Source organism: Chiloscyllium plagiosum, chromosome 1 (genome assembly GCF_004010195.1).
Source record: "Chiloscyllium plagiosum isolate BGI_BamShark_2017 chromosome 1, ASM401019v2, whole genome shotgun sequence".
Classification (NCBI taxonomy): Eukaryota; Metazoa; Chordata; class Chondrichthyes; order Orectolobiformes; family Hemiscylliidae; genus Chiloscyllium; species Chiloscyllium plagiosum.
This window is the reverse complement of record NC_057710.1, coordinates 8941361-8965766: the sequence shown is the minus strand read 5'-3', so window position 1 is coordinate 8965766 and position 24406 is coordinate 8941361. Positions and strand designations below refer to the sequence as shown.

Below are 24406 nucleotides of genomic sequence, written 5' to 3'. Positions count from 1 at the left end.
AAGATGGTGGGGGAGGGAGGAGGAGTAAACAGTAAGTGGAGATGGAGCCCAGAGAGAGCAAGACAACAGTTGAGCAGACAAAGAAATGGGTAAAGGTGGGCCTGGGAGAATGAATAGCTGCTGATGGGGGCCATTAAGCTGACAGTGGGTTATTTGTTGGAGAAGCCCATGTACTGACAAGGCCTGGAGTGTGAGAGTTGGGGTAAGGATGTGGGCGAATGTGCTCAGGCCCTAAAATTATTGAATTCAGTATTGAGTCCAGAATGCTGCGGGGTTCCCAAGTGGAGAATGAAGTTTTATTCTTCCAGCTTGCACTGAGCTTCTCTGGAGCACTGTAGCAAGCTCAAGACAGAGATGTCAGCAAGGGAACATAATGCTGTATTGAAATGGCTGGCAACTGAAAGCTCGGTCAGTTTTGTGGACAGCACACTGATATTCTGCAGTTGTCCAGTCAACACTTCATCCCCCTAATGTAGAGGAGACCACATTGTGAGCAGCAAAGTGGGAATGGTTGCTGATATTGCTTAATGTGCACCACCATTTGTGACTCCTCAAATACTCTCCCCTCAAGTCCATGTCGACAATGATCCCTGGTATGGCAGGACTGACGTACCAGGAAACTGGATCGGTCAGCACTATATCCACTAGGGTTAATGAAGTGAGGGTCTCATAGAAACCTTTCCAGTTCCAACAGGGTTTGCCCGAGGAGATGCTGGAATGGTGTTCTTGATGACCAAGGTTTCCAGAATCAGGCGTCGCAGTCTAAGGATCAGAGGATAGGTCAGAGATGAGGAGAAATGTCTTTATGCAGCAAGTGGTGAGGCTTATGCAGTTCTCTGCTACAGAAAACTGTTGAAGCCAAAACACTGAAGACTTTCAAGAAAGATGTAGATATTGTTCTTAGGATGAAAGGGATCAAAGGATGTGGGAGAAACCAAGAATAGAGTACTGAGTTGGATGATCACCCATGATGATATTGAATGGTGAATCAGTCTCGAAGAGCCAAATGACCTGCTCCTGTTCCTGAGTTCAAATATAACAAAATCTGGACAATATCCAAGCTTGAGTTGATAAAAGGTAAGTAACATTTGCATCACACAAATGCCAGGTAATGACCATCTCTGACAAAGAGACAATTAATCACCGCCCATGGCATTCAATATTGTTATGATCACTGAATTCCCCAATACCATTGACCAGGAACTGAGCTGAACTAGTCAAATGACGTTAAAAATTGCACAATGCTAGGTTATCGTCCAACAGATTTATTTGAAAGTACAAGCTTTGAGTGCTGCTCCTTTGTCAGGAAGCTAATGAAGCAGGATCATAGGACCAAGAATTTATAGTAAAAGATCAAGCTGTCATACAACTGATGTGAAGTATTGAACAAGCCTGGATCACTGAGATTTTAATCACTTAGAATGGGGATGCAGGTTTTAATTGATTAATATGCAAAGCCCAGAATTTTGAACATTTACTATAAATTCTGTCTGATGATCCTGCCCCAATAGCTACCTGACGAATGAGCAGGGTTCCGAAAGCTTGTACTTTAAACTAAACCTGTTGGACTATAACTTGGTGTTGTGTGATTTTTAATTAAACTCCACCCTAGTCCAACACCAGCACCACCTCATCATAGTCACATAACTCAGTGCGACAAGAGAAGGTCAGAGGCCAGGAATGCATTCGCAAATAACTTGCCTCCTAATTCCCCAAAATCTGTTCATCATCTAAAAGGCACGAGTCAGGAACAACATTCCCTCTGAGCTGTGAGGTCTAGGTATTGTGTACAGCGAAACTTGTCAGTCCACTAATTGCGACATTGACTTCTACTTCCAGAAGCCTTGGAGTCCTGCATACCCTGAAGGAAAATTAGAGGGAACACTGGTGTGGTGAACATCATTGGATGTTAGGTTCACACCTACAATCCAGACACTGGACAAATAATCCAGGCTCTTATGTCCAGAGTACTATTCAGGCAGTGCAATCTTTCAAGTGAGACATGACAGTCCTGCCTGCTCACTGAAGTAAGGTTTAAGATTATGTGCTACAATCTCAAAGAGTGGGGGAGTTCTACCAGGGTTCTCGTCAATATTTATGCCTCTGTCAACATCACAAAAAAGCCAAAGATGGTCTATTTTTGTCACCTTGTTCTTTGTAATGCTTTGCCGTGCACAGATTGACTGCAACATTTCCTTCATTACAACAGTGCTTCTTTAGTTGTACAATACTTTCTGAAAATGTTTTTGCGGAATGTTTATCATTGGGAAGACCAGCATTTATTGGTAATGTTCACTGCCCATTTTCTGCCATTGGAGGGCAGTGTGACATTTACGTATGTGGTTTGAAAATCAGTGGAAAGAAGAGGCTGGCTGTGTTGCTTCAACGATGTAGGTCCTTCGCTCATTACATTGCTACTCAGGGATCCCTCTCAGGCTACAACATTGAAAGTCAGTCCACAAGCATTGACTTTTTTTTTCTTTCATGCGCAAATATTTGAAGGCGTCTGGATAGATTAACAAAAGCAAATAAGATTGTGGACTTTGTAAAGAAAGGCATAGGATAGAAAAGCAAGGAGGTCATGCTCAACATACATGAAACACTAGGTCAACTCCAGTGAGAATATTATATGCTTTAATTGGGCTGCATTTTTCAGGAAGCGCATTCTTTTAAGAATGCAAAGCAGATAGAAAGAGGCATTTTTTTTTGTTTGCATGGTATGTGGCCTTTGTTACCATCTCTACATGCCCTTGAAGTGATCAGATTGCTGAGTCTATTCAGAGTTGAGTCAATCTCATTGCAAGTCACATCTACGCCAGAACAGGTAAAGGTGGCAGATTTGCTTTCTAAACGATCATTGGTGAGCTAGCAATTGCTGTTAGTTTCACAGCCACTATTGCTGAGACCAGCTTTCCATTCCAAATTATGAATTAAATTCAAACTCCATGGTAGGATTTGGATTCACCTCCCTGCCACTGGATTATGTTGAGTGATATTACCACTGTGCCATCATTTTCCAATACCAACAACTGCAGTATTATATGGATCGTCAATGTAGTAAGGTATCCTTAACAGCGACACTGTCAGGCATTGGGAGATACATAAGGAGATATTAAGTGCCATGGTCATTAATCAAAAGCATGAGTTTTAAGGAGCATCCTGAAGCTGAGAGACAATTCCCCCTCAAAATCTTTGAGAGGTTTTGAGAGGGAATTGAAGAGCTGAGAACCTCGGCTACTGCAAGTTTTAGTGAAGCTATTGGAAATGTAAAACGGGCAGAATTGGAGTAGTGCAAAGATATCAGAGGATTGTAGGTGATGGTGGTTATAATAATAGTGAGACTGCGGTGTTGGAAAGGCACAGTGGGTCAGGCAGCATTCAAGGAGCAGGAGAGTTGACGTTTTGGGCATTGGCCTATCGTCACTTCATGCCTGAAGCATCGACTCTCCTCCTCAGATGCTGCCTGACCTCATGTGCCTTTCCAGCACCCTACACTCAACTCAGATTTCCAGCATCTGCAGTCCTCACTTTCTCCAAGGTTATAATAATAGGAATGGACAATACCATAGATGGCTTTGAAAAGCAAGATATTTTTTAAATCGAGCCTCAGTCAAACTGCCCTCCAATGTCAGTGAATGATAAGTAAACAGGATTTGGTGTAGGTTAGGACACAGGCAGCAGAATTTTGCCTCCACTTAAGTTCATGAAGCGTGGAAGATGAGATTCTGTTCTCGAACCTGTTAAACCATTACAATAACATGAAGACCATAAGATGTAGGTGCAGAAGTAGGCTATTCTGTCCTTTGAGTCTGTTCCATCATTCAGTGAGATCACAACTAATCTGATCACCCTCAGTTCCAGTTTTCCTACCTATTATCCATTGCTCTTGATGCCCATGCTGATTAAAAATCTGTCTGTCTCAGCCTTGAATATACTCAATAACTCAAAATCTAAAGCCTTTTGCATGTAAGATTTCCAGGTTTACTACTCTCTGAGACAAATAAATCTTCCTCATTTCTTTCTTAAATAGTTGACCCCTTACTCAGATTATGCCGCCTTCCCCCAGAGGAAACAACTTGTCAACATTTCCCCATTCACGCTCCCCAAGAATCTTGTATGTTTCGGTGAGGTCACCTCTGATTCCTCTAAACTCCAATGTTAAAAGTGCAGGCCCAATGTACACAACCTCTCCTCAAAAGAAAATCTTTCCGTGCCTGGGTTCAATTTGGTGAACCTTCTCTGGACTGTCTCCAATGCCAGGATATCTTTCCTTAGATGAGAGGACCAAAGCTATCCACAGTATTCCAACTTTAGTCTAACAAGTGTCTTATATAGATTTAGACCTCCCTGTTTTTGCACTCTGTCCCCACCTTTTTTTTAAAAAAGGCCATCTGTCCATTTGCCTTCCCTTTTACTCATGGAATCAAAATGCTAGATTGTGACGACCCGAAATCCCTCTGTGCTGAAACTTACTCCAGTTTTTCTCCATTTACATTTTCATTCAGCTCATGAATTAATCCTGTTTATGTGCAGACCTCACATTTTCACATTTTATTCAATTTGTCAAGATTTTGCCCACTCACCTAACTTGTCTATGCCCCTCTGCAAACTTGTGTCATCTTTACCCTTTGCTTTCCCACCTATTTTATGTAATCCAAAATTTTGCTATAGTACTATGTACCTTCAGCATCCAAGTCATTAATGCATGTTAGAGATAATTGCGGTCCACCTCTGATCCTTTTGGCATTTCACTAGTTACAGGTTGCCATTCTGAAACTAAAGTCCAAAAGTGAAAGAGAATTTGACATCTGAAAAATACTAGTTCGCGCAGTGTTGATTCTTACCTTCAGAGTCTGGGTGATAGTATGGTTGGACAGATTGCCCATTCTTTAAAGAACGTGTTCCTTTTTTGTTCTGATGAAAATATTAGATTATTTGAAGGGTGAGTGAGCTAATCTTCTAGTTTATAACTTAGGTGAGTGAAGATAAATATTTAATTTGAAGAGAATTCAGTGTTTGGCATTGACCTGAATCTCAGTTGACACTCCATGCAGTATTGAAAGGAATGCTGCACTTGTGGTTGTTCAGTCCGTTGAATTAACCTTTAAAATGGGGCCCCTGTCTGTCTTCTCTGGAAGCTTTAAAAAATTCTATTGCATTGTTTTAAAAATGAGCAGAATGATTTCTTCCCTGGTAACATTTATTCCACCAATATCAATAAAATGCCAGTTAACTGGTCATTACAGCATGGCTGTTTGCAGGAGATTGCTGTTCCCAATTGTTTCATTTGCTTCATTACAACTGTTAAGTGCTGTGGGATGACTCTAGGTGCAGCATAAATGTCAGTTCTTTATTTTACTGTCTTTGATAATTTGGAAGTTGTGTGTATCTTCTGTTGAAATATTCTTTAGAAGTCCCGATGTGATACAGTTTTTATGCAACCTTTTGAAGATTGACTTGAAGTTTGAGCGACCAGCCTACATGTCCTAAGCTTGCCCATTGACTTTGCTTTCCTTTCCACTTCCTCAGTTAATACGAAGTGTGTTGACACAACCATCACGAATCTGCTGGAGGGAAGGGTACAGTTCACGCCAGAAGAAGTGTCAGTCAGTCCTTCCAGCATATCATTATCAAATAAGCCTCAACTGGCGTCTTGTAAATTAGTTACCTCTCTGAAGAAGGCACCAAAGGACGCATCTACTGCCAAGGTAAACGTCAGTGCTGGATCCAATCATTTTAAGTTAGGCAGCTCCTGATTACAATTGCACACCCATCTCTCAAATACCATTCAAGTAGGATTACTAAGTCAACAAAAGATCTCCCTAATGCCTGGCCACCATCTCCCTCCAAGGCATACGTCAAGTGATGGAATACTCTCTACTTGCATGGGTTATTTGCAGCTCTAACAATACTGAAGAAGTTTGACACTATCTAGAACAGGGCACCCAACATGATTAGCCTCCAATACACCACCTTCAGCATTCACTCTCTCCACTAACAATAGCAATGTGTACTATCTACAAGATGCACTGCAGTAACTCATCATGGCTCCTCAGACAGCACCTGCAATGTCAACGGCCCAGCAGGAAAAGGGCAGCAGATACATTGGAACACCTTTAGGTTTCTGTCCAAGCAATACACCATCCTGACATGGAAATATGTGCTGTTCCTTCACACTTGCTGGGTCATAATCTTAGTGCTGCCTCACTAATGGCTGTTTTGGTGCACCGACACAACGTGAACTGTAGTTGTACAAGAAGGCAGGTCATTACTACCTTCCCCAGGACAATTAGGGATGGGCAATAAATGCTGACCTAACTTCTATCTCCCAGATCCCATGAATGTATTTAAAACAAAACATTCTTAGAATCATAACCAATGTAGAAAGATGCAGTCAGTCCATTGTGTCTGTTAATATCACAGACGCGCTACCCGCAGTCTAATCCCAGTTTCCTTCTACCGTTGACCAGAGCTGTTGCTATTCTGGAATCTTTGCATCACCTTAAGATAGACTGAATGGACCCCATAAATCAAAGGTAGCGTTGGTAAAAGTCATGTAACTTTTTATTTGTCTTTGCTTATAAATTCACCTTTTTTCACAAAAAGAAATGGATGTGTTCTCATCCCACAGTTAAGTGCTTCCTGTGGGACTGTAATCTCTTCATTCACTTGCCTTGAGGAGGAAAGCAGGGTAATCAAGTTATTTTCTGATGTGTACCCTCACTGGAGACTTTCTATATCCACATGAAATGGCTGTAAGATGATTCTTAGTGTCAACACCTGACTTCTGAATTTTCAGACTGGCAATGCATCCCCAAAAGGTGATCTTAACAGAGGCATGTAAAGCTCTGCCATTCTGTCCTCTTGAGTATTCTCAGTTCTAACTGTTATATCTTCAGCTACTGAGGTCCTAAGGTTTTGAATTCTCTGCTAAACGTATTCACTTCTTTACCTCTCTCTCAACCTTAATCTTTACCAAGTATTTGTCATCTGTCGTAATATCTCTATATAAGGCTTGATGTCCATTCTGGTTTGATAACATTCCTGCGATGTCAGTTTGGACGTTTTAATACATCCAAGGTGTTATGATAATGCAAGTTGTGATGAGGTTGGTGGGAAAAAAAGGAGGTACTAAGATCGTGGTTTCAGTAGCAGATGTGACAAAATGGGGTAGATTTTGACCATGTCCCAGATGTGGATATAGACAAACTTGGTGCAGGTATGGGGTTGGAAGCTGATTCACCAAGATTGGAATGAGCCTGTTCCGGCTTAGGCAATTGCCAACAAGCGAGGTAATGCTGTCGGGCAAGGAAACAGTTTGTGACAGGGACCAAAGATGTTGATCTTCCCAAACTTTCAACTGCCCCATGACATGATCTCAGACCAACTTTGAAGTAATGGAAAGATTGCCCATGGTGGTGATGAGATGCAACTCAGTTTCATCAATGTACTTTTGGAAACCGGCTCTATTTTTGGCTGATGGTCAGAGGCAACATACTGACAGCAAGAGGAGTTAAGGATGGATCATTGATGGATGGCAAGGGATTCTCCTCACCTCCACCTTGCCCTCAAGGCAAGCATGTCCTTCTCTAACTAAAGAGACCAAAACTGTCCACAGTACCTCACTTTGAATCTCAGCAAAGTCCCTGACAATTTCAATAAGACTTCTTTATTGTTCAGATTGCAAGAAAGGAGCAAGGAGAAAGAGTTTCAAACCAGTAAAAGACTATTTTAGGCCTGATAATAAAATATCAAGAATAGCTCTTTACACTTACAGTGGAATGGATTCCTGGATAGAGTTGTGAAACCAAAAACTCTGGAAACACTTTAAAAAAACAATTGGATTTGGCAGTGCAATGATTTCAAAAAGACGACGAAGGCAAAATTTACCAGAATGGTACCAAAGATTCAGGAGCTTCTTTTCTGCAGAAAGTCTGCTGAAGCTGAGATTGTTTGCTTTGGATCAGAGATGACTAAGGGCAGGTTTAATTAATGAGGGTTGTAATTATGAGGGATTGGTCAAATAAATAAGCAAAACGTGTTTCTACTGGCAGCGAGGCTGGTAACCAGAATGGATAGGTTTAAGATAACTGGCAAAAGAATCCAAGAAGGCAGTGAAATTTGTTATGCAGCCGTTTATAATCTGGACTGTAACATTTAAAGTGAGTTGGTTAAATCATGAAAAACAAAATATTTTCAGGGCTCTTGAAAAAGAAGGGGAAGGGACTGGAGGTGGATTGCAGACCTCTTCCACTGTGGCAGGACAAACTTGTTGGGTTGAATGCCATTCCTCCTCATATTTGCTGTGTGAGTTTCCACACCAGGAAGTGATCTTGAGGCTTAACAAGCCCATTGATGTTTATCAGAGATCAGCATACCTATGACAGTATGGTTAATGTACATTTGTACAGCAACCTTGAAATGGTAAAACATCTAGTTACACTTCAGAGGGGGATGTGATTTGACCAATTTGACACTGAGTCACACTAAGACAAGTGCTGAAAGCTGGGCCATGGAGGTGAATTGGAATCAGGGAGGTGGGGTGGTTTAAAGGAAGAGCATGGTTTATGGAAGGAATTCCAAAGTTAAGACTGAACAGCCAAAGTCATTGATGTTAATCAGGGAGGGTACATGAAGCTGGGTGTAGAGATCTTAGATGCTTCAGGGACTTGAAGAGATTGTAAAAATTGAAAGAAATGGGAGAATAGAGGCATTTGAAAAACAAGGATGAGAATTTTTAAAATGACTTTGACCTGGCAATATCTCGGAGTAGCTCAATGGGAGGGATGAAGGCGAAAGAAACTTAGTGCAAATTGCAATTTGGACAGGCTTCACCTTGGCCATCAATACAGTCCAGAATTGCATCAAACTACCCTAGTATCATCAGTATCCTTTCCACAATTTGTGTTATTGTATGAAAGGATCTGTCAGTTCCTATTAATCTATATGTTTAAACCACATCTATTTCAAGAACTACCACATTTCAGAAAGAACAATATTGACTTCATTTGCAGGTAAGGAAATCTGTGATAGCAGTTGGAGTTGAATCTAGATTGTGCAGGGTAAGGTAACTGTGATGCCCATCGCTGAGTCTCATTGTCATTTTTTTTGTCGTATTTTCCAAAGCCTGTTGCTAAAACGAGGTTTGAGAAATCACCAGTTGACAGACACCTATCCCTACAGGAAAGGAAAGAAGCCCTATATGCCTACGCAAGGAGGTCAGTACCGGTTTTATAAAGTACAATAGCCTTCGCTTGCTTGTTCACACCTTCTATCGCACACTTCATGTGGCTGTGGGTAATGGGTACTTCTTCTTGAACTTGGGCATTCCAGCCTTCACCCCAAATCACCAGATAAAATAATAAATCCGTTTTCACAAACTTTATTTAAGACACCCTTGACTGAAAAAGCCAAACACAACCTCACAACCTTTCTCCACTCCAGTCTGTATACATTAAAGTATGTGTCTTGGAGTCATAGGATGTGGACATGACCGGTATGGCCAACATTTGTTGTCCATTTCTAATTCCCCCTGTACTACCATTTCAAAGGTAACCACATTACAATACACCTGAAGTCGCATGTAAATCAGGTTCCTTAAGGGTGGCAGATTTCTTTTCCTATTGGACATCAGTGAATTGATGGGCTTTTACAACAATAGTTGTCATGGTGACCATTAAAATTAGCTTTCAGTTCCAGATTTATGAATTGAATTTAAATTCCTCAGGCAAAATGACCTTCCTCTGTGCTGTAGACCTCTCTGATTCCAGGACTTCACCAGCCGCTATGGACTTACATTCTCCAAGCATCATCTTGGTCTCGAGATTATTAGCCCCATGACATTGTCGCTATATCACCATCCCCACCCAACTCTGGACTTTGCAGTTCCCACCACAGCAGATATTAAACCTCAGGATGATCTTTTGCCACTGTTTTTAAGTGTCGCACTTAAACTCTCATGGCATTACCATCATTGAATCACCCACTATCAACACCCTTGGGGTTACAATTGACCAGAAACTCAGCTGGTCTCACCCCATCAACACAGTGGATGCAAGTACAGGTCAGAGTCTTGGAATACAGCAGCAAGTAGCTCACTTCCTGACTCCATAAACCATCTACAAAGTATAAGCCAGGAATGCAATACTCCCCACTTGATTGGATGGGTGCAGCTCCAACAACATTCAGAGCTTGAAACCATCCAGCCCATTTGTCTAGTGTCCACAGCTTCCACCGCTGACACTCAGTCACAGCAGTGTGTACTGTCTAGAGACATCGCAGAAATTCAGCAATGACATTACTATCTACCAAGCCCATGACTATTCCATCTCAAAGCAGCAGATACATGGGAACACCACTACCTGCAAGTTCTCCTCCAAGCCACTCACCATCCTGACTTGGAAATATATGCAGAAAATATATTGCCGTTCCTACATTGTCGCTGGGTCAAAATCCTGGAATTCCCTCCGTAGTGGCACTATGGGTCAGCCTACAACCCATGTACAGCAGTGGTTCAAGAAGGCAGCTCACCATCACCTTGCCAATAGCAGTTCAATGCAGGCAATAAATACCAAGCTTTGACAAAGGGTCAGTTAGACTCGAAACGTCAGCTCTTTTCTCTCCTTACAGATGCTGCCAGACCTGCTGAGATTTTCCAGCATTTTCTCTTTTGGTTTCAGATTCCAGCATCCACAGTAATTTGCTTTTAAATACCAACACCCCATGAGTTTAAAAAAAAAGTACTGTTAATTTCAGGTCATGCCGTTGTCTGGTTAAAATATTTTGCCCTGCTGTGTACCCATCTCCCAAAATGTTGGGTTTTGGGCTAATTCGCTGTGGTAATGAACACTGAACTTTACAGCGTAGTACAGGTCCTTTGACCCTCAATGTTGCGCCCACCTGTGAAACCAATCTGAAGCCTATCTAACCTACACTTTCATTTTCATCCAAATGTTTATCCAGTGGCCACTTAAATGACCTTAAAGTTGGTGAGCCTACTACTGTTGCAGGCAGCGCATTCTGCACCCCTACTACTCCGAGTAAAGAAACTACCTCTGCCATCTGCCCTATATCTATCACCCTTCAATTTAAAGCTAAGTCCCCTCATGCAAGCCATCACTATCCGAGGAAAAAGGCTCTCACTGTCCGTTAACTGCGTGAGCTTGTTAGCTAAACAGCCGACCTGGCAGAAATAACCTCAGTGCTTAATATGGTGGGAAGCATAGCATTAGTTGCTGCACATAAATCAGCAGCGATTGGGCGTAGTGTATGATGGTTTGTAGGTACGTTTACAGTATAAATTGCTGTGCTGCTGGAGATCAGAAAAAGTAGTTCATTTTTCAGAGCAGCCCTGTCTATCAGTGGCCTGGCCCAAGTGTTGTTCTTGTGTAATCTGACCACCTTCTCCCTTCCTGAGACAGACAGTACATAGAGAAGCACGGATTGCAGCTCGACACTGAAGAGAGCCAGGCAGAAGAGCCTTGAGTTCAGCTGCGGGAACTCAGCATTCAAGATGTCACCCTTCGTTTCCTGTTCATAGCTCTGTGTAAATGGCACCGGAACAATTTTTTTTCTTTTTTTTTGGTTTATTTTGTTTGAAAAAATTTCTCCAGCAATATGGGTCTGATTTTTAAGATGTTTCATGGGTAAACTTTACAACTAAAATAATCGAGGGGAGGGAGGATGGAGAGTGCAGAGTGGTCTGCATGGCAATCATGCATGTTCATCTGTTGGATATTTCGAATATTCTGAAAAGAGATTGTGTCCCTTTTTTGGAGTCTTTATAAAGATCTTACAACTGATTTCTGTCCTGCCTTCATTGTCGTGTCCAATGAAAGCCTTTTATTTGCTTGCAATTTTGAATTTCTTTAGATCCTTACAATGAATATAAAGCAGGGTCAGAAAAGGCAGCTAAGTGTGTTTATTAGATGTTCAAATATGGCCACAAGCCAATTCCGTAGTCTGCAGATTCTCAATCCTTTTCCTCTGTTTGTTGTTCCTCTTTCAATTACATGGGTCTCGAGCCTTTGTTCTCTGTAACTATGCTGCTTCCGCCTCACCCTCAAAGGATGATAGTACGCCCTTTAGTTCATGTCAACTTTATACAGGACACTTTTTATATGTTTGAACAACTTGTGAGTGCCTTTAATGATTGCAGATGATACGTTAACATAGGTTGTGGATTGGTTAACAGGCTGAAAGCAGAGAACGGAAATAATTTTCTTAAAAATCAAACACAAGGGAATGCTGCACAAATTTTGGACTAGCAGCATCTGTGCAGAAAGAAATGTTTCAAATCTGATATGACCCTGCCTCAAATGAAAAATGGTTCCCATTTAATAAGCATTCTGCATCATTCTGAGGTTCACAGGCTGTGACCTGTGACCAGTACCACAAAGATCAGTGTTTGGACAGCCTCAAGTTCAGCTGTGGGAAGCCAACACTCAAGACATATTCACAGCTATGTCTAAATTTGTAAAAGTCTCACGATCTATATCAATGATTTGAGTGTGGGCACAATTGTAATATTACCAAATTTGCAAATGATGCAAAACTTGGTGGAAAGCATAATTAGATCAAGTCAACAAGTTTATGAAATGAAAACTATTAACTAATCTACTGGAGTTTTCAGAAGATGTAACCAAGATAATAAGACGATAAGATATAGGAGCAGAATTAGGCTTTTCAGCCCATCAAGTCTGCTCCACCATTCAGTCCTGGCTGATGTTTCTCAAAGAGAAAGTGAGGGCTGCAGATGCTGGAGATCAGAGCTGAAAATGTGTTGCTGGAAAAGCGCAGCAGGTCAGGCAGCATCCAAGGAGCAGGAGAATCGACGTTTTGGGCATGAGCCCTCTCATGCCCGAAACGTCGATTCTCCTGTTCCTTGGATGCTGCCTGACCTGCTGCGCTTTTCAAAGATTCCACCTCATCCTTCTAAACTCAGAGTACAGATCCAGAGTCCTCAAGTGCTCCTCATGTGACAGGCCCTTCATTTCTGGGATCATGCTTGTAAATCTACTCTGAATCCCCCAAAGCCAACCTCCCTGAAATATGGGGTCCAAAATAAATCTTAATATTCTGAATGTATGACCAGATCAATGTACAATGTCAGTAGTACATCTTTGCTATTCTAGCTCTCTTGAAATGAACGCTAACATTACATTTGCCTTTCCTTACTACCAGGTGAAGCTTATGCCCGGAATGTTGACTCCCTTGCTCCTTGGATGCAGCTTGACCTGCTGTGCTTTTCCAGCATCACACTCTTAACTCTGATCTGCAGTTGTCACTTTCTCCCTGCCAACTGAAGCTGCATGCTAACCTTTAAGAGATTCCTGGACTATGACTTCCAAACTCTGTGCTTCAGATTTCTGAAGTTTTTCCCCATTTAGAAAGTTTTCTTATGTCTCTATTCTTCCAAGCAAAGTTCTTCCTATTTTTCCTACCTCATGCTTGCCCACATTATATTCTACCTACCACTTCTTTGCCCACTCTCCCAGCCTGTCCAAGTCCATCTGCACCCTCATACTTCCTCAACACTACCTATCCCTACACCCATCTTTATGTCATCTGTTAACTTAGCAACAATACCTTCAGTCCCTTCATCCAGACCCTAATGTGTAACGTGAATAGTGAGAGGTGGAAAGTTTAAGGGTGATACACGCGGCAAGTACTTCATACAGGGTGGTGGGCGTTTGAGATGCATTGCCAGCAGAGGTGGTAGAGGCAGGCACGGTAGATTCATTTAAGAAGCGTCTGGACAGATGCATTAGTAGGTGGGGAGCAGAGGAATGAAGGTGTTTAGGAATTGACCGACAGGTTTAGACGGTACATTGGATCGGCTCAGACTTGGAGGGCTGACGGGCCTGTTCCTGGGCTGTAATTTTTCTTTGTTCTTTATTTTGTTCTTTGTTTGTAATCTTGGTACTGAGCCTGCATACTGTGCTAGCAAATGGCTGCCATCCTGAAAAAGGCTCCCTTATCCCCACTCTCTGCCTTCTTCCAGTCAGCCAAATCTCTATTCATGCCAGTACCTTGGCCTTAACAACATGGGCTCATTTTTAGCAGACTGTTCTGCAGCACCTATCAAAACCTCCTCATTACCTCCTCAAAGAATGCTAACTAATTCATTAGGCATGACCTCCCCTTCATGAATAGATAAAGAAGAACCAATGGATCTGGTGAAATAAAGAACTGTGGATGCTGGAGATCTGAAACAAAAAAAAACATTGTTGAAGAAACTCAGTAGGTCTGCTGGCTGTTGTGAAGAAAAGACAGTTAACATTTCAAGTCTAGTGAACTTTCCCACATAAAGTATTGGCATGTTTTGATAAAGTCCCACAAAAGAGACTAATGGGTACCTGGGATTGGGTGTCATTTACTAATGTGGATTGAAAATTGGTCGACAGATTGGAAACAAAATGTGAGAAGAAATTGGTCTTTTCCCAGGTGGTGACTAATGATGTACTGAAGGGAATCAGTGTTTTGGGGCCCCAACTATTTCTAACATATATAAATAGTTTGGATGACAGACAAAAATGCATTTTTTCCAAATTTGCTGTAGAAACAAAACAAGGTGGGGTTGTGAGGAGAATTCAACCAGGACGATTAGATGAATTAAATGCACGGACAAACATGGCCGTAACTTGAATAAATGGGAAGTTACGTACTTTCAGTGTGGGAAACAAAAATGAATTATTTAAATGCAAGTGTGAATGAACAAAGCAGACAGATGCAACAAGCAAATGAGAAGGTGGTGTATTGGCCTTCGTTGCAAGAGGATTTGAGCCAGAAGTTCTGATGTCTTGCTGCAGTTATGCATGGCCTTGGTGAGACCACAGCCAGAGTATTGCATGCAAGTTTGATCTAGGCGAAAGTAAGGACTGCAGATGCTGAAGATTAGAGTCAAGATTAGAATGGTGCTGGAAAAGCACAGCAGACCAGGTAGCATCCAAGGAGCAGGAAAATCGACAGTTCAGGGGTCTTTCCTGATGAAGGGCTCCTGCCCGAAACGTCGATTTTTCCTGCTCCTCGGATGCTGTCTGACCTGCTATGCTTTTTCAGCACCACTCTAATCTTGCAAGTTTGATATTCCTACCTAGGAGAGGCTGTACCTATCATAGGGGGAATTCAGTGAATGTTCACTGGGCTGATACTGAGGATGGCAGGACTGTCGTATGAGGACGTGTTGGTTCAACTGGGCTAGTATTACTGGAGTTTAGAAGGATGAGAGGGGATCTAATTAACTTAAATAAAATTCTAACAGGGCTAGATGGACTGAATGCAAGGAGGATGTTTCCCCGCTGGTTGGGAAACCTGGGTGGCACAGTGGTTAGCACTGTTGCCTCACAGCGCCAGAGACCCGGGTTCAATTCCCGCCTCAGGCGACTGACTGTGTGGGTTTCCTCCGGGAGATCCGGTTTCCTCCCACACTCCAAAAATGTGCAGGTTAGGTGAATTGGCCATGCTAAATTGCCCGTAGTGAAGGGGTGAAATGTAGGTTGCGCTTCGGCAGGTTGGTGTTGACTTGTTGGGCCGAAGGACCTGTTTCCACACTAAGTAATCTAAAAAAAGCCAGGGTCACAGTCGAATGATATAAGGTAGGCAATTTATAAAGGCTAAAACATTTCTTAACTCAGGGGGTAGTCAGCCTAATGAATTTCCTATCACAGAAGGCTAGGGAGGCCTAATCACTGAATATATAAAAAAGAGACTGATAAATGTTTAGATATTAAACGCATCAATGGTGTGGATAAGAAGTGGGAATGTGGCTTTTCAGGTAGAGGATTATATTCTCAATGGGCGGAATGTCATTCTCCTGTTCCTAGTTACTATGTTGAAGGCGCATTGTAGGAGTTTAATGAGACAGCAGTAGATAGAAGCAAAAACAAAGACGATTTAAAGACATAAGGTGTGTAGTTTCAAAACAGTGGTTTTCAAGGAAGCTGTTATGGAGCTGGTGAAGTTGAGAATTCCAGAATGTAAAGCCTTAAGCAGTTGAGGTCATGGCTGCCAGTGGTCAAGATAGACATGTTCAAAAGGTCAGAATTAGAGAATCCCTAATATCCCAGAAGTCTCACAACTGAAGAGGGTCTGTTTTAATTCATTTACAGGATGTGGGTATTCCTGCGTGTTCTGTTTGTGCCTTTCAAAAGGTGGTGAACTGTTACCTTTATTGCATATGAGTGACTTGCCAGACCATTTCAACAGGCAATTAAGAGCACGTTGCTGTGGGTCTGAAATCGCGTGTATGCCAGACCATCACAGGATGGTGGATTTCCATCCTGATTTGTTTTATTCGAATATACTTGCATGTTTAACCTAAGACTAGATTTTAATTCCACATTTGTTAACAGAATTTAAATTACCCAGCACCTTTGATGAGGTTTAAACTTTTATACATGAACAGTTCAGCTAAGTCTCTGAAGTACTAATCTATTCAAATAAGAACTCTGCGGCCAATACCATCTCAGAGATAGAGGGTGAGGTCATTCACTGTGGGTAGAAGGCAACCTAATTAATATTCCTATTAAATCCTCTCATAATGAAGGCTGTGATGTGCTCCTATAGGAAGGAGCACCAACAAAGAATTTCTCAAAATGAAATACACACTCCATTTCCAGTTGCAGTCATCGTGGCCGAGGATGTGATTTTTCTTTCTCAATGTTCAATTGGCCTTAAAGTGACCTCAGCTAGCCCCTTTAGGAAATGTCAGTTTCAATCTTAAGGTCATATTGTCACAGATGGTAGCTATTTAGCCCATCCAGTCTGTGCCAGCCCTCTTCAGAGTGATTGAATCTATCCCATTCCTCTGCCGTATTCTTGCAGACCTGCAAATACACTTCCCTCAGGATGCAATGCAATTTCCTTTTGAAATGGTACATCAACTCATTACCAATGCGGGCATGGAACTATGTTCCAGCAAAGGAAGAGCGGAAGCAAGGGGAGGGCTGGAGGTCAAGAAGGGAGCACAAAGAGAGCAGAAACACGGAGGGGAGAACAGGAGGTCAAGAAGAGAGAACAGAAGCATGAAGAGAGCAGGAGGTCAAAAAGGGAGCACAAAGAGAGCTGGAGCACGGGGAGGAGAGCAGAAGGTCACAAAGAGGAAGAGCAGGAGGACAAGAAGGGAGAGCATGAAGAGCGCAGGAGCACAGGGAGAGTAGGAAAAGGGGGAGAACTGGAAGTCAAGAAGAGAGAACAGAAGCATGGAGGGAACAGGAGTGAGGGGAGAGTAGGAGGTCAAGAAGAGATAACGGGAGAAGGGAGAGTAGGGGAAAAAGTGTGTGGAGAGAGCAAAGATCTTGCATGTCATTTGCCCTTTCTCAAATGGTTATAACTGTTGGCCTGACATTGTTTCAAAGAGGAATGCCAGTTTTCTTGCTGGAGTCTTGGTGATTAGTTATTCCTCGAACTAGATTGGCGTAATAATAGAAAGTTTTGGAAGAATTGTGCCAATCTGGAAGTATCTGTGGAGGAGAAACAGTGAACATTTCAGGACAATGCTGATGAAAGGTCAGTGAGTTGAATTGTTAACTCTATTTCTGTCTTCACTGATACTACCACACTGCTGAATATATCCATAGTATTTACTTTGTCTCATCAAACACACATCATTGCTGATTGTTAATCTTGCTATGTGGAAATTGGCTGCTGGACATTACATTCATGATTGCATTTCAATAGTGACGCCTTTGACAAATACCTGTTTGGCTGTGAGGCATAGAATCATGGAATATAGCGGCAGGAGTAGGCCATTCAGTCCTTCAAACCTGTTCTACCATTCAATATGGTCACAGATGATCATCTAACTCCTAACCCTGCTGTACCCACTTTCTCCCCATTCCCATTGATCCCTTTAGCCCTTGGAACTGTATCTAACCCCTCCTTGAAAACATTCAGGACTCTGACCTTAACGGCTTTCTGTGACAGAGGATCCCACAGCTCATCAGTCTCTCTTTATCTTCAGCCTTACTGGCTTACCCTGTATCTTTAGATACCCCTGGATCTGGACTCCCTGAGTATCAGGAACATCCTTCCTGCATCTACATTATAAAGTCCTATGAGATCTTTAGAAGTTCTTTTTTAGGTTCTACAAGATCCCCACCCTCACCATATTGTAAACTCCAGTTAATATAGTCCTAAGCAATCCAGTCCCTCGTTATTCGTCAATCTGCCACCTCAGGAATTAGTCTGGTCACATTTTGGGGTGGCCTTAGGTTGCAAGGGCGCTATGTAAATTCAAGTTGTTTCTTTCCTTCTGTATGTGCATGTGTGAAAGTGAATTCTTCCCCAGTGGGAATGTTCATGGTGAACGATGGCTGTAATGCAGTTATGTATTGACCACATTGCCTCTCGCAAGCTGCTCCTATCCATTGTCTGGCAAGCGGGCATTAAGCATAGGCCTCTAATGAAACTGCACTCCATTAGCACTGCTTGAACAGATCGCTCTCTGCCAGAAATGAATTGTGTGTCCTTCCCCCCGTCGTGTTCCCTGAGATCATCCTCATTCCATTAACTGCCATTTACTCCTCCTCAAAGCAGTCAAATCATATCAGGCAGCAATGATTAGCTCTGCTCCACTCGCTCTGTCCAGCATTAGATTCGATTCCTCTGCTCAACTGGTAGCTGCATTAACTCCAATAAATAGAATTTGGAGCCTTGAGTGAAAACCTTTCTTCAGACAGCAACCACCCCCCCCCCCTCCCCCCCCCCAAACACACACACACACCCGCCCACCCTGCTTCACTTTAGGTCCAAACTGTTCTCCTGGGAACTGACTGGAATGACTAGTATCAAGGCTTGGCTACCTGAGCTACAGAGCCTGGGATCTGGGAGATGTGCAAACAGCTGGCCAGCAAGGGGTAGAACAGTGGAAAACTGAAGCTTTGTTTGCAACTTGATATTTCCCCCTGAGATTAAATGACTGGCAGGAATGTTATGATCAATGTTTGCATCAAATTCCCAACTTGCAGGAAGACTGTTTCAATTCTCATTAGAAACGTAGAAAATAGGGACAGGAATAGGGCTTTCGGGTCCGCACCATTCCATATGATCATGGCCAAGCATCCAGTTCAGTACTTTGCTCCCATTTTCCCTTTGATCCCTTTAGCCCCAAGAACTGTAACTAACTATTTTGTGAAAATATTTAATGTTTTGGGCTCAACCACTTTCTGTGGTGGAAAATTCCATGGACTCACCACTCACTCAAGGAAATTTCTCCTCATTTAGTGTTAGACTGTAAACCCTGATTCTCGATTTCCCAGTCATAGTAAACACTCCTCCTGTGTTTACCTGTCTATTCTTGTTAGAATTTTAAAGGTTTCTGTACAATTCTGCTCACCCCCATCCCCCATTTTTCTAAATCCACTGAATGCAATCCTAACCAATCCAAACTCACTTCTTGCATCAGTCCTGCCATCCCAGGAATCAGTCTGGCAAACCTTCATTGCATCCTTCCTCAGATAAGGAGACCAAAACTGCAGGTGTGGTCTCACCAAGGTCTGTGCAATTGCAGCAAGACATCCGTGCTCCTGTACTCGAATCTTCTCTCTCTAAGACCGCAAGAAATAGAAACAGGGGTAGGCCATTCAGCCTCTCAAGCCTGCTCTGCCCTATTCAATGGGATCATGATTGATCAAATGTTCCTCACTTTCCTACCCATACCCTGTAACCCTTGACTGATTAAGAATCTGTTTATCTCAGCCTTATACATAAGGACTCTGTCCCCACAGCTCTCTGTGGCAAGGAATTCCAAAGACTCCCTACCCTCTTGTGAGAATAAATTCCTCATCGTAGTCATAAATTGTCCCGTCCCCCCCGCCCCACTAATTCTGAGACTGTGCCGTCTGGTTCTAGATGCTCTTGTGAGGTGAAACATCCTCTTGGCATTTGTCCTGTCAAGCCCCTAAGAAGCCAAAATGTTTTATTGAGACCACCTCTCAATCTTCTGAATTCCAGTGCGTAGAGTCCCAACCTGTTTAGCCTTGCTAATAAGCCAATCCCTCCAGGCCAAGCATCATCCTACTGAACCTTTTCTGAACTGCCTCCAATGAAATGATATCTTTCCTTAAATAAGAGAACCAAACAGCTCGCAGTATTCCAGATGTGGTCTCACCAGCACCTTGTACAGCTGCATTAAGACTTCCTTACTATTATACTCCAATTCCGTTGAAGTAAGAGCCAACATTCCATTAATCTTCCTGATTACCTGCTGCACCTGTGTGTTAGCTTGCTGTGTTTTGTGCACAAGTGCCCCCCTAAGTCCCTTTGTGTTGCAGATTTCTGCGGCTTTTCTCCACTTAAACCATATTATTTTCTTTTGTTCTCTCTTCCGAAATAAACAACTTTTTTTCATTTCCACTCATTCAATTTACCAGAATTTTGGCCACTTACATAACATAGAACAATACAGCGCAAAACAGGTCCTTCATCCCTCAATGTTGCGCCGACCCGTGAACTATTCTCAGCTCGTCCCCCTACACTATCTAATCATCGTCCATGTGCTTATCCAAGAATTTCTTAAATCTCTCTAATGTGGCTGAGTTAACTACATTGGCAGGTAGGGTATTCCAGGCCCTTACCACTCTCTGAGTACCTATCGATATCTCTCTGTTAACTTTTTGTATCCTACCCAGAACCTGCCTTTCCACCTACTTTAGTGTTGTCTGCAAATTTGACTACAGTATATTCACTTCTACTCTCCAAATCATTAATGTATAGTATAAAGCAACTGCAGTCACGGCAGTGATTCCTGTGAAACGGCAGTGATTCCTGTGAAACTCCACTGACCATGGGTTACCGACCTGAAAAAGATTTGTTTGTGCACATTCATTGTTTCCTGCCCACTAGCCAATTATCTATCCAAGCCTATGTACTATCTCCAATACCATGGGCTCTGAGGGTCCACATGTCATTTACCTTCTTCACCGCCTGCATAGTTACTTTCAGTGACCGGTGTACTATCAGACTGGTTAACACCACTAAAATAGAGGAGAAACAAATTTGGCATGATCACATTCAATGTCTTGTGGACAGTAGTTTTTTGTCATAATGCATGGGATTGAAGAGAAAGAGTCAGTGACTTTCACAATGTCAGCGCAGTTGGATCTTGAAGATGGCACAGTGCCTCAGTGGTTAGCACTGCTGCCTCACAGCGTTTGGGGCCAGTGTTCAATTCCAGCCTCGGGCGACTGTGTGGAGTTTGCACATTCTCCCCATGTCTGCGTGAGTTCCCTTCGGGTGTTCCGGTTTCCTCCCACAATCCGAGAAGTGCAGGTTAGTTGAATTGGCTGTGCTAAATTGTCCATTTTGTTCTAGTTGAATTGGCTGTGCTAAATTGTCCATTTTGTTCAGGGATGTGTAGGTTAGATGCAGTGGTTCGGGGTAAATGTAGAGTAATAGGGTAGGGGAATGGGTTTAGATTTAGATTAAGATTACTTTAGATTACTTTACAGTGTGGAAACAGGCCCTTCGGCCCAACAAGTCCACACCGACCCGCCGAAGCGTAACCCACCCATACCCCTACATTTACCCCTTACCTAACACTACGGGCAATTTAGCATGGCCAATTCACCTGACCTGCACATCTTTGGACTGTGGGAGGAAACCGGAGCACCCGGAGGAAACCCACGCAGACACGGGGAGAACGTGCAAACTCCACACAGTCAGTCGCCTGAGGCGGGAATTGAACCCGGGTCTCTGGCGCTGCGAGGCAGCAGTGCTAACCACTGTGCCACCGCGCCGCCCACCCGGTCTGGGTGGATTACTCTTTGGAGGGTCGGTGTGGACTTGCTGGGCTAAATAGCCTGTTTCCACACCATAGGGATTCGACAAATAAACTTTGCATGTATCAGGTTGGCCTCTGAGGAAATTCAAAGCCACTTTACACTCATTCACAACTTCTCAGATATTGAAGCAGCCCATGTTTAAATGGAGCAAGTCCCAGCCAATATCCAGGTTGGGTTCATAAGTGACATGTAACACGGCACTGCATGAATACCCAACAGTGACCATGTCCAACAAGAGACAATTTGACCATCACCCCTTGTTCAATGGCATTACTATCACACAATACCCACCATCAACAACTTAGGTGTTAGCATTGATCAGAAATTGAACTGAACTAACCATATAAATACAATGACGACAAGAACAGGTCAGAATTCTGCAGCAAGTTGTTCACCTCCTGACTCCCTGTCCACCAACTGCAAGTCAGGAATGTGATGGAATACTCCCTGCTTGACTGGATGAGTGCAGTTCCAACAACACTCAAGAAGCTTGACGTCAGTCAGGAGAAAGTCTGTTTGATTGGCGCCACATTCAGAAACATCCACTTAGTGGGTGGCACGGTGGCTAGCACTGCTGTCTCACAGCACCAGAGACCCGGGTTCAATTCCTGCCTCGGGCAACTGTCTGTGTGGAGTTTGCGCATTCTCACTGTGTCTGTGTGGGTTTCCTCCCACAATCCAACGATGTGCAGGTTAGGTGAATAGCCATGCTAAACTGTCCATAGTGTTAGGTGAAGGGGCAAATGTAGGGGAATGGGTCTGGGTGGGTTGCTCTTTGGAGGGTCGGTGTGGACTTGTTGGGCTGAAGGGCCTGTTTCCACACTGTAAGTAATCTAAATCTCCTCCAGTGATGCTCCACAAGGTTCCTCAGACAGCACCTTCCAAACTCAATCCTCCAAGATTGAGGATGACCTGCTGTTCCAGTCGGGTTCGACGGTTTCTGAGGCGGCCGATAAGTCTCATCTGCACTAAAGGGAGCTAAATGACACAAATCTGCAATGAGCTATTTCTGCAAATTAGTTCACTCTTAATAAGAACACAGTGCGCTGGATGGAGAAATGCAAGCACTGTTCCAGTACGTAATGCCATCTCCCACCAGCACTTCACTGGAAGATTTGCCAAACTAATTCCTGGGGTGGTGAAGAGATTAAATAAACTGGGCCCGTAAAATCTGATGTTTAGAAGAATAAGGAATGACCTCAATCAGACTCCATCCCGAACTGAAATGTAGGTGAATCTGCACCAAAAGAACAGCAACGGTTAAAAAAAAAGGCAGCTCACCACCATCTTTTCAAGGGATTGGCAATCAATACTGGCCAGCCAGTAATGACCACGTCCCACAACTGAATTTTAAAAATCCCAAATCCCATATGAAGTACTTTTGAAGTATCATCACTGTTACAGTCTAGAGAAATGCAGCAATTTGTACAAAACAAGCTCCTACAAGCAATAAATGAGCGAAATTATGAGTTAATCTGTTTTGGAGGAATTTGGTTGAGGGGGTGAATCTTGGCGTGAGGCATATTTGGCGAAAGTGAGGACTGCAGATGCTGGAGATTAGAGTCAAGATCAGAATGCTGCTGGAAATGCACGGCAGGTCAGACAACATATTTGTTGAGTACTGAACTGGAAAGTCAGGTTAGAGATTGTGCTTTGTTCCATGTGGTGGACAAACCCCACAACCTCATAATGGAATGTTGCGGGTGTTACCAACTAAGCCAAGGCTGACTCAGGTTGAGTGTGTTTGACATGGCCTTGATGGTTCATTGGCTCCATCCTGTGGCTCAGTCAGTATGTGCAGTCCTCCGTTTTGCTGCTCCTCACCACAGTAGCCCAATCCACCAGCTCCATGTGAAACTCACTCAGGTAGTCCATTAGAGGAGCCATCACTGTTGAACAAAGCTCAAGAACTTTGACACTACCCATGAGGAAGCAGCCTGATTGGTTAGCATCACATCCACAAACGCTTCAGGCTCTCTGCCTTTATTCCTGATGAAGGGCTTTTGCCCGAAACGTCGATTTTACTGCTCCTCGGATGCTGCCTGAACTGCTGTGCTCTTTCAGCACCACTAATCCAGTATCTGGTTTCCAGCATCTGCAGTCATTGTTTTTAACCTACCACAAATATTCACTCCCTACCTCTGGGTCATTAGGGCTGAGAGAAACCCTGGAAACTATCGAGTGAAGCTAAGAATCAGGGTTAGGCCTCAGGAGAAGCCATGGGAGCTGCTAAGGCTCGAAAGAAGCTGCTGGGGGCTAAGGAGGGAGTGAAAGGTTGTTGGCTTGGTGTTGCTTTTTTTATATTCACTTGTGGGAAGTGGGTGTCGCTGGCTGGGCCCAGCATTTATTGCCCATCCCTTGTTGCCCCTTGAGAAGGTAGTGGTGAGCTACCACCTTGAACCGCTGCAGTCCACCTCTGTAGGTAGATCCACAGTACCCTTTGGGAGGGAATCATGTTCTGTGGTTCTGTGAATGTGGTGGAATCATTTCTGGTGGAATGTTTCTAGCGCCTCTTAGTGCCACTGCGCTACAGGACTGTGATGACAACAACAACTTTGTTGAGCTGTGGTAGTTTTTTTTGTCAAACACACCCCACTGTATTTTACAGAAGGCTGAATTCGCGC

The 24406-nt window shown here is 43.2% G+C and overlaps 1 protein-coding gene across 4 annotated transcripts in view; it reads left to right on the top strand.

Moving 5' to 3' along the window:
- aup1 (AUP1 lipid droplet regulating VLDL assembly factor) overlaps positions 1 to 11801 on the top strand; it is a 56467-nt gene extending 44666 nt beyond the window's left edge. For all 4 annotated transcript variants that reach the window (XM_043693656.1, XM_043693565.1, XM_043693751.1 and 1 more), the window contains 3 exons: positions 5530 to 5708; positions 9127 to 9218; positions 11421 to 11801. In XM_043693656.1, the coding sequence (XP_043549591.1) occupies positions 5530 to 5708; positions 9127 to 9218; positions 11421 to 11484 (335 nt within the window). In that variant the 3' untranslated portion in view covers positions 11485 to 11801. The remainder of the gene's footprint in view (positions 1 to 5529; positions 5709 to 9126; positions 9219 to 11420) is intronic.
- The last annotated feature ends 12605 nt before the right edge of the window (positions 11802 to 24406 follow it).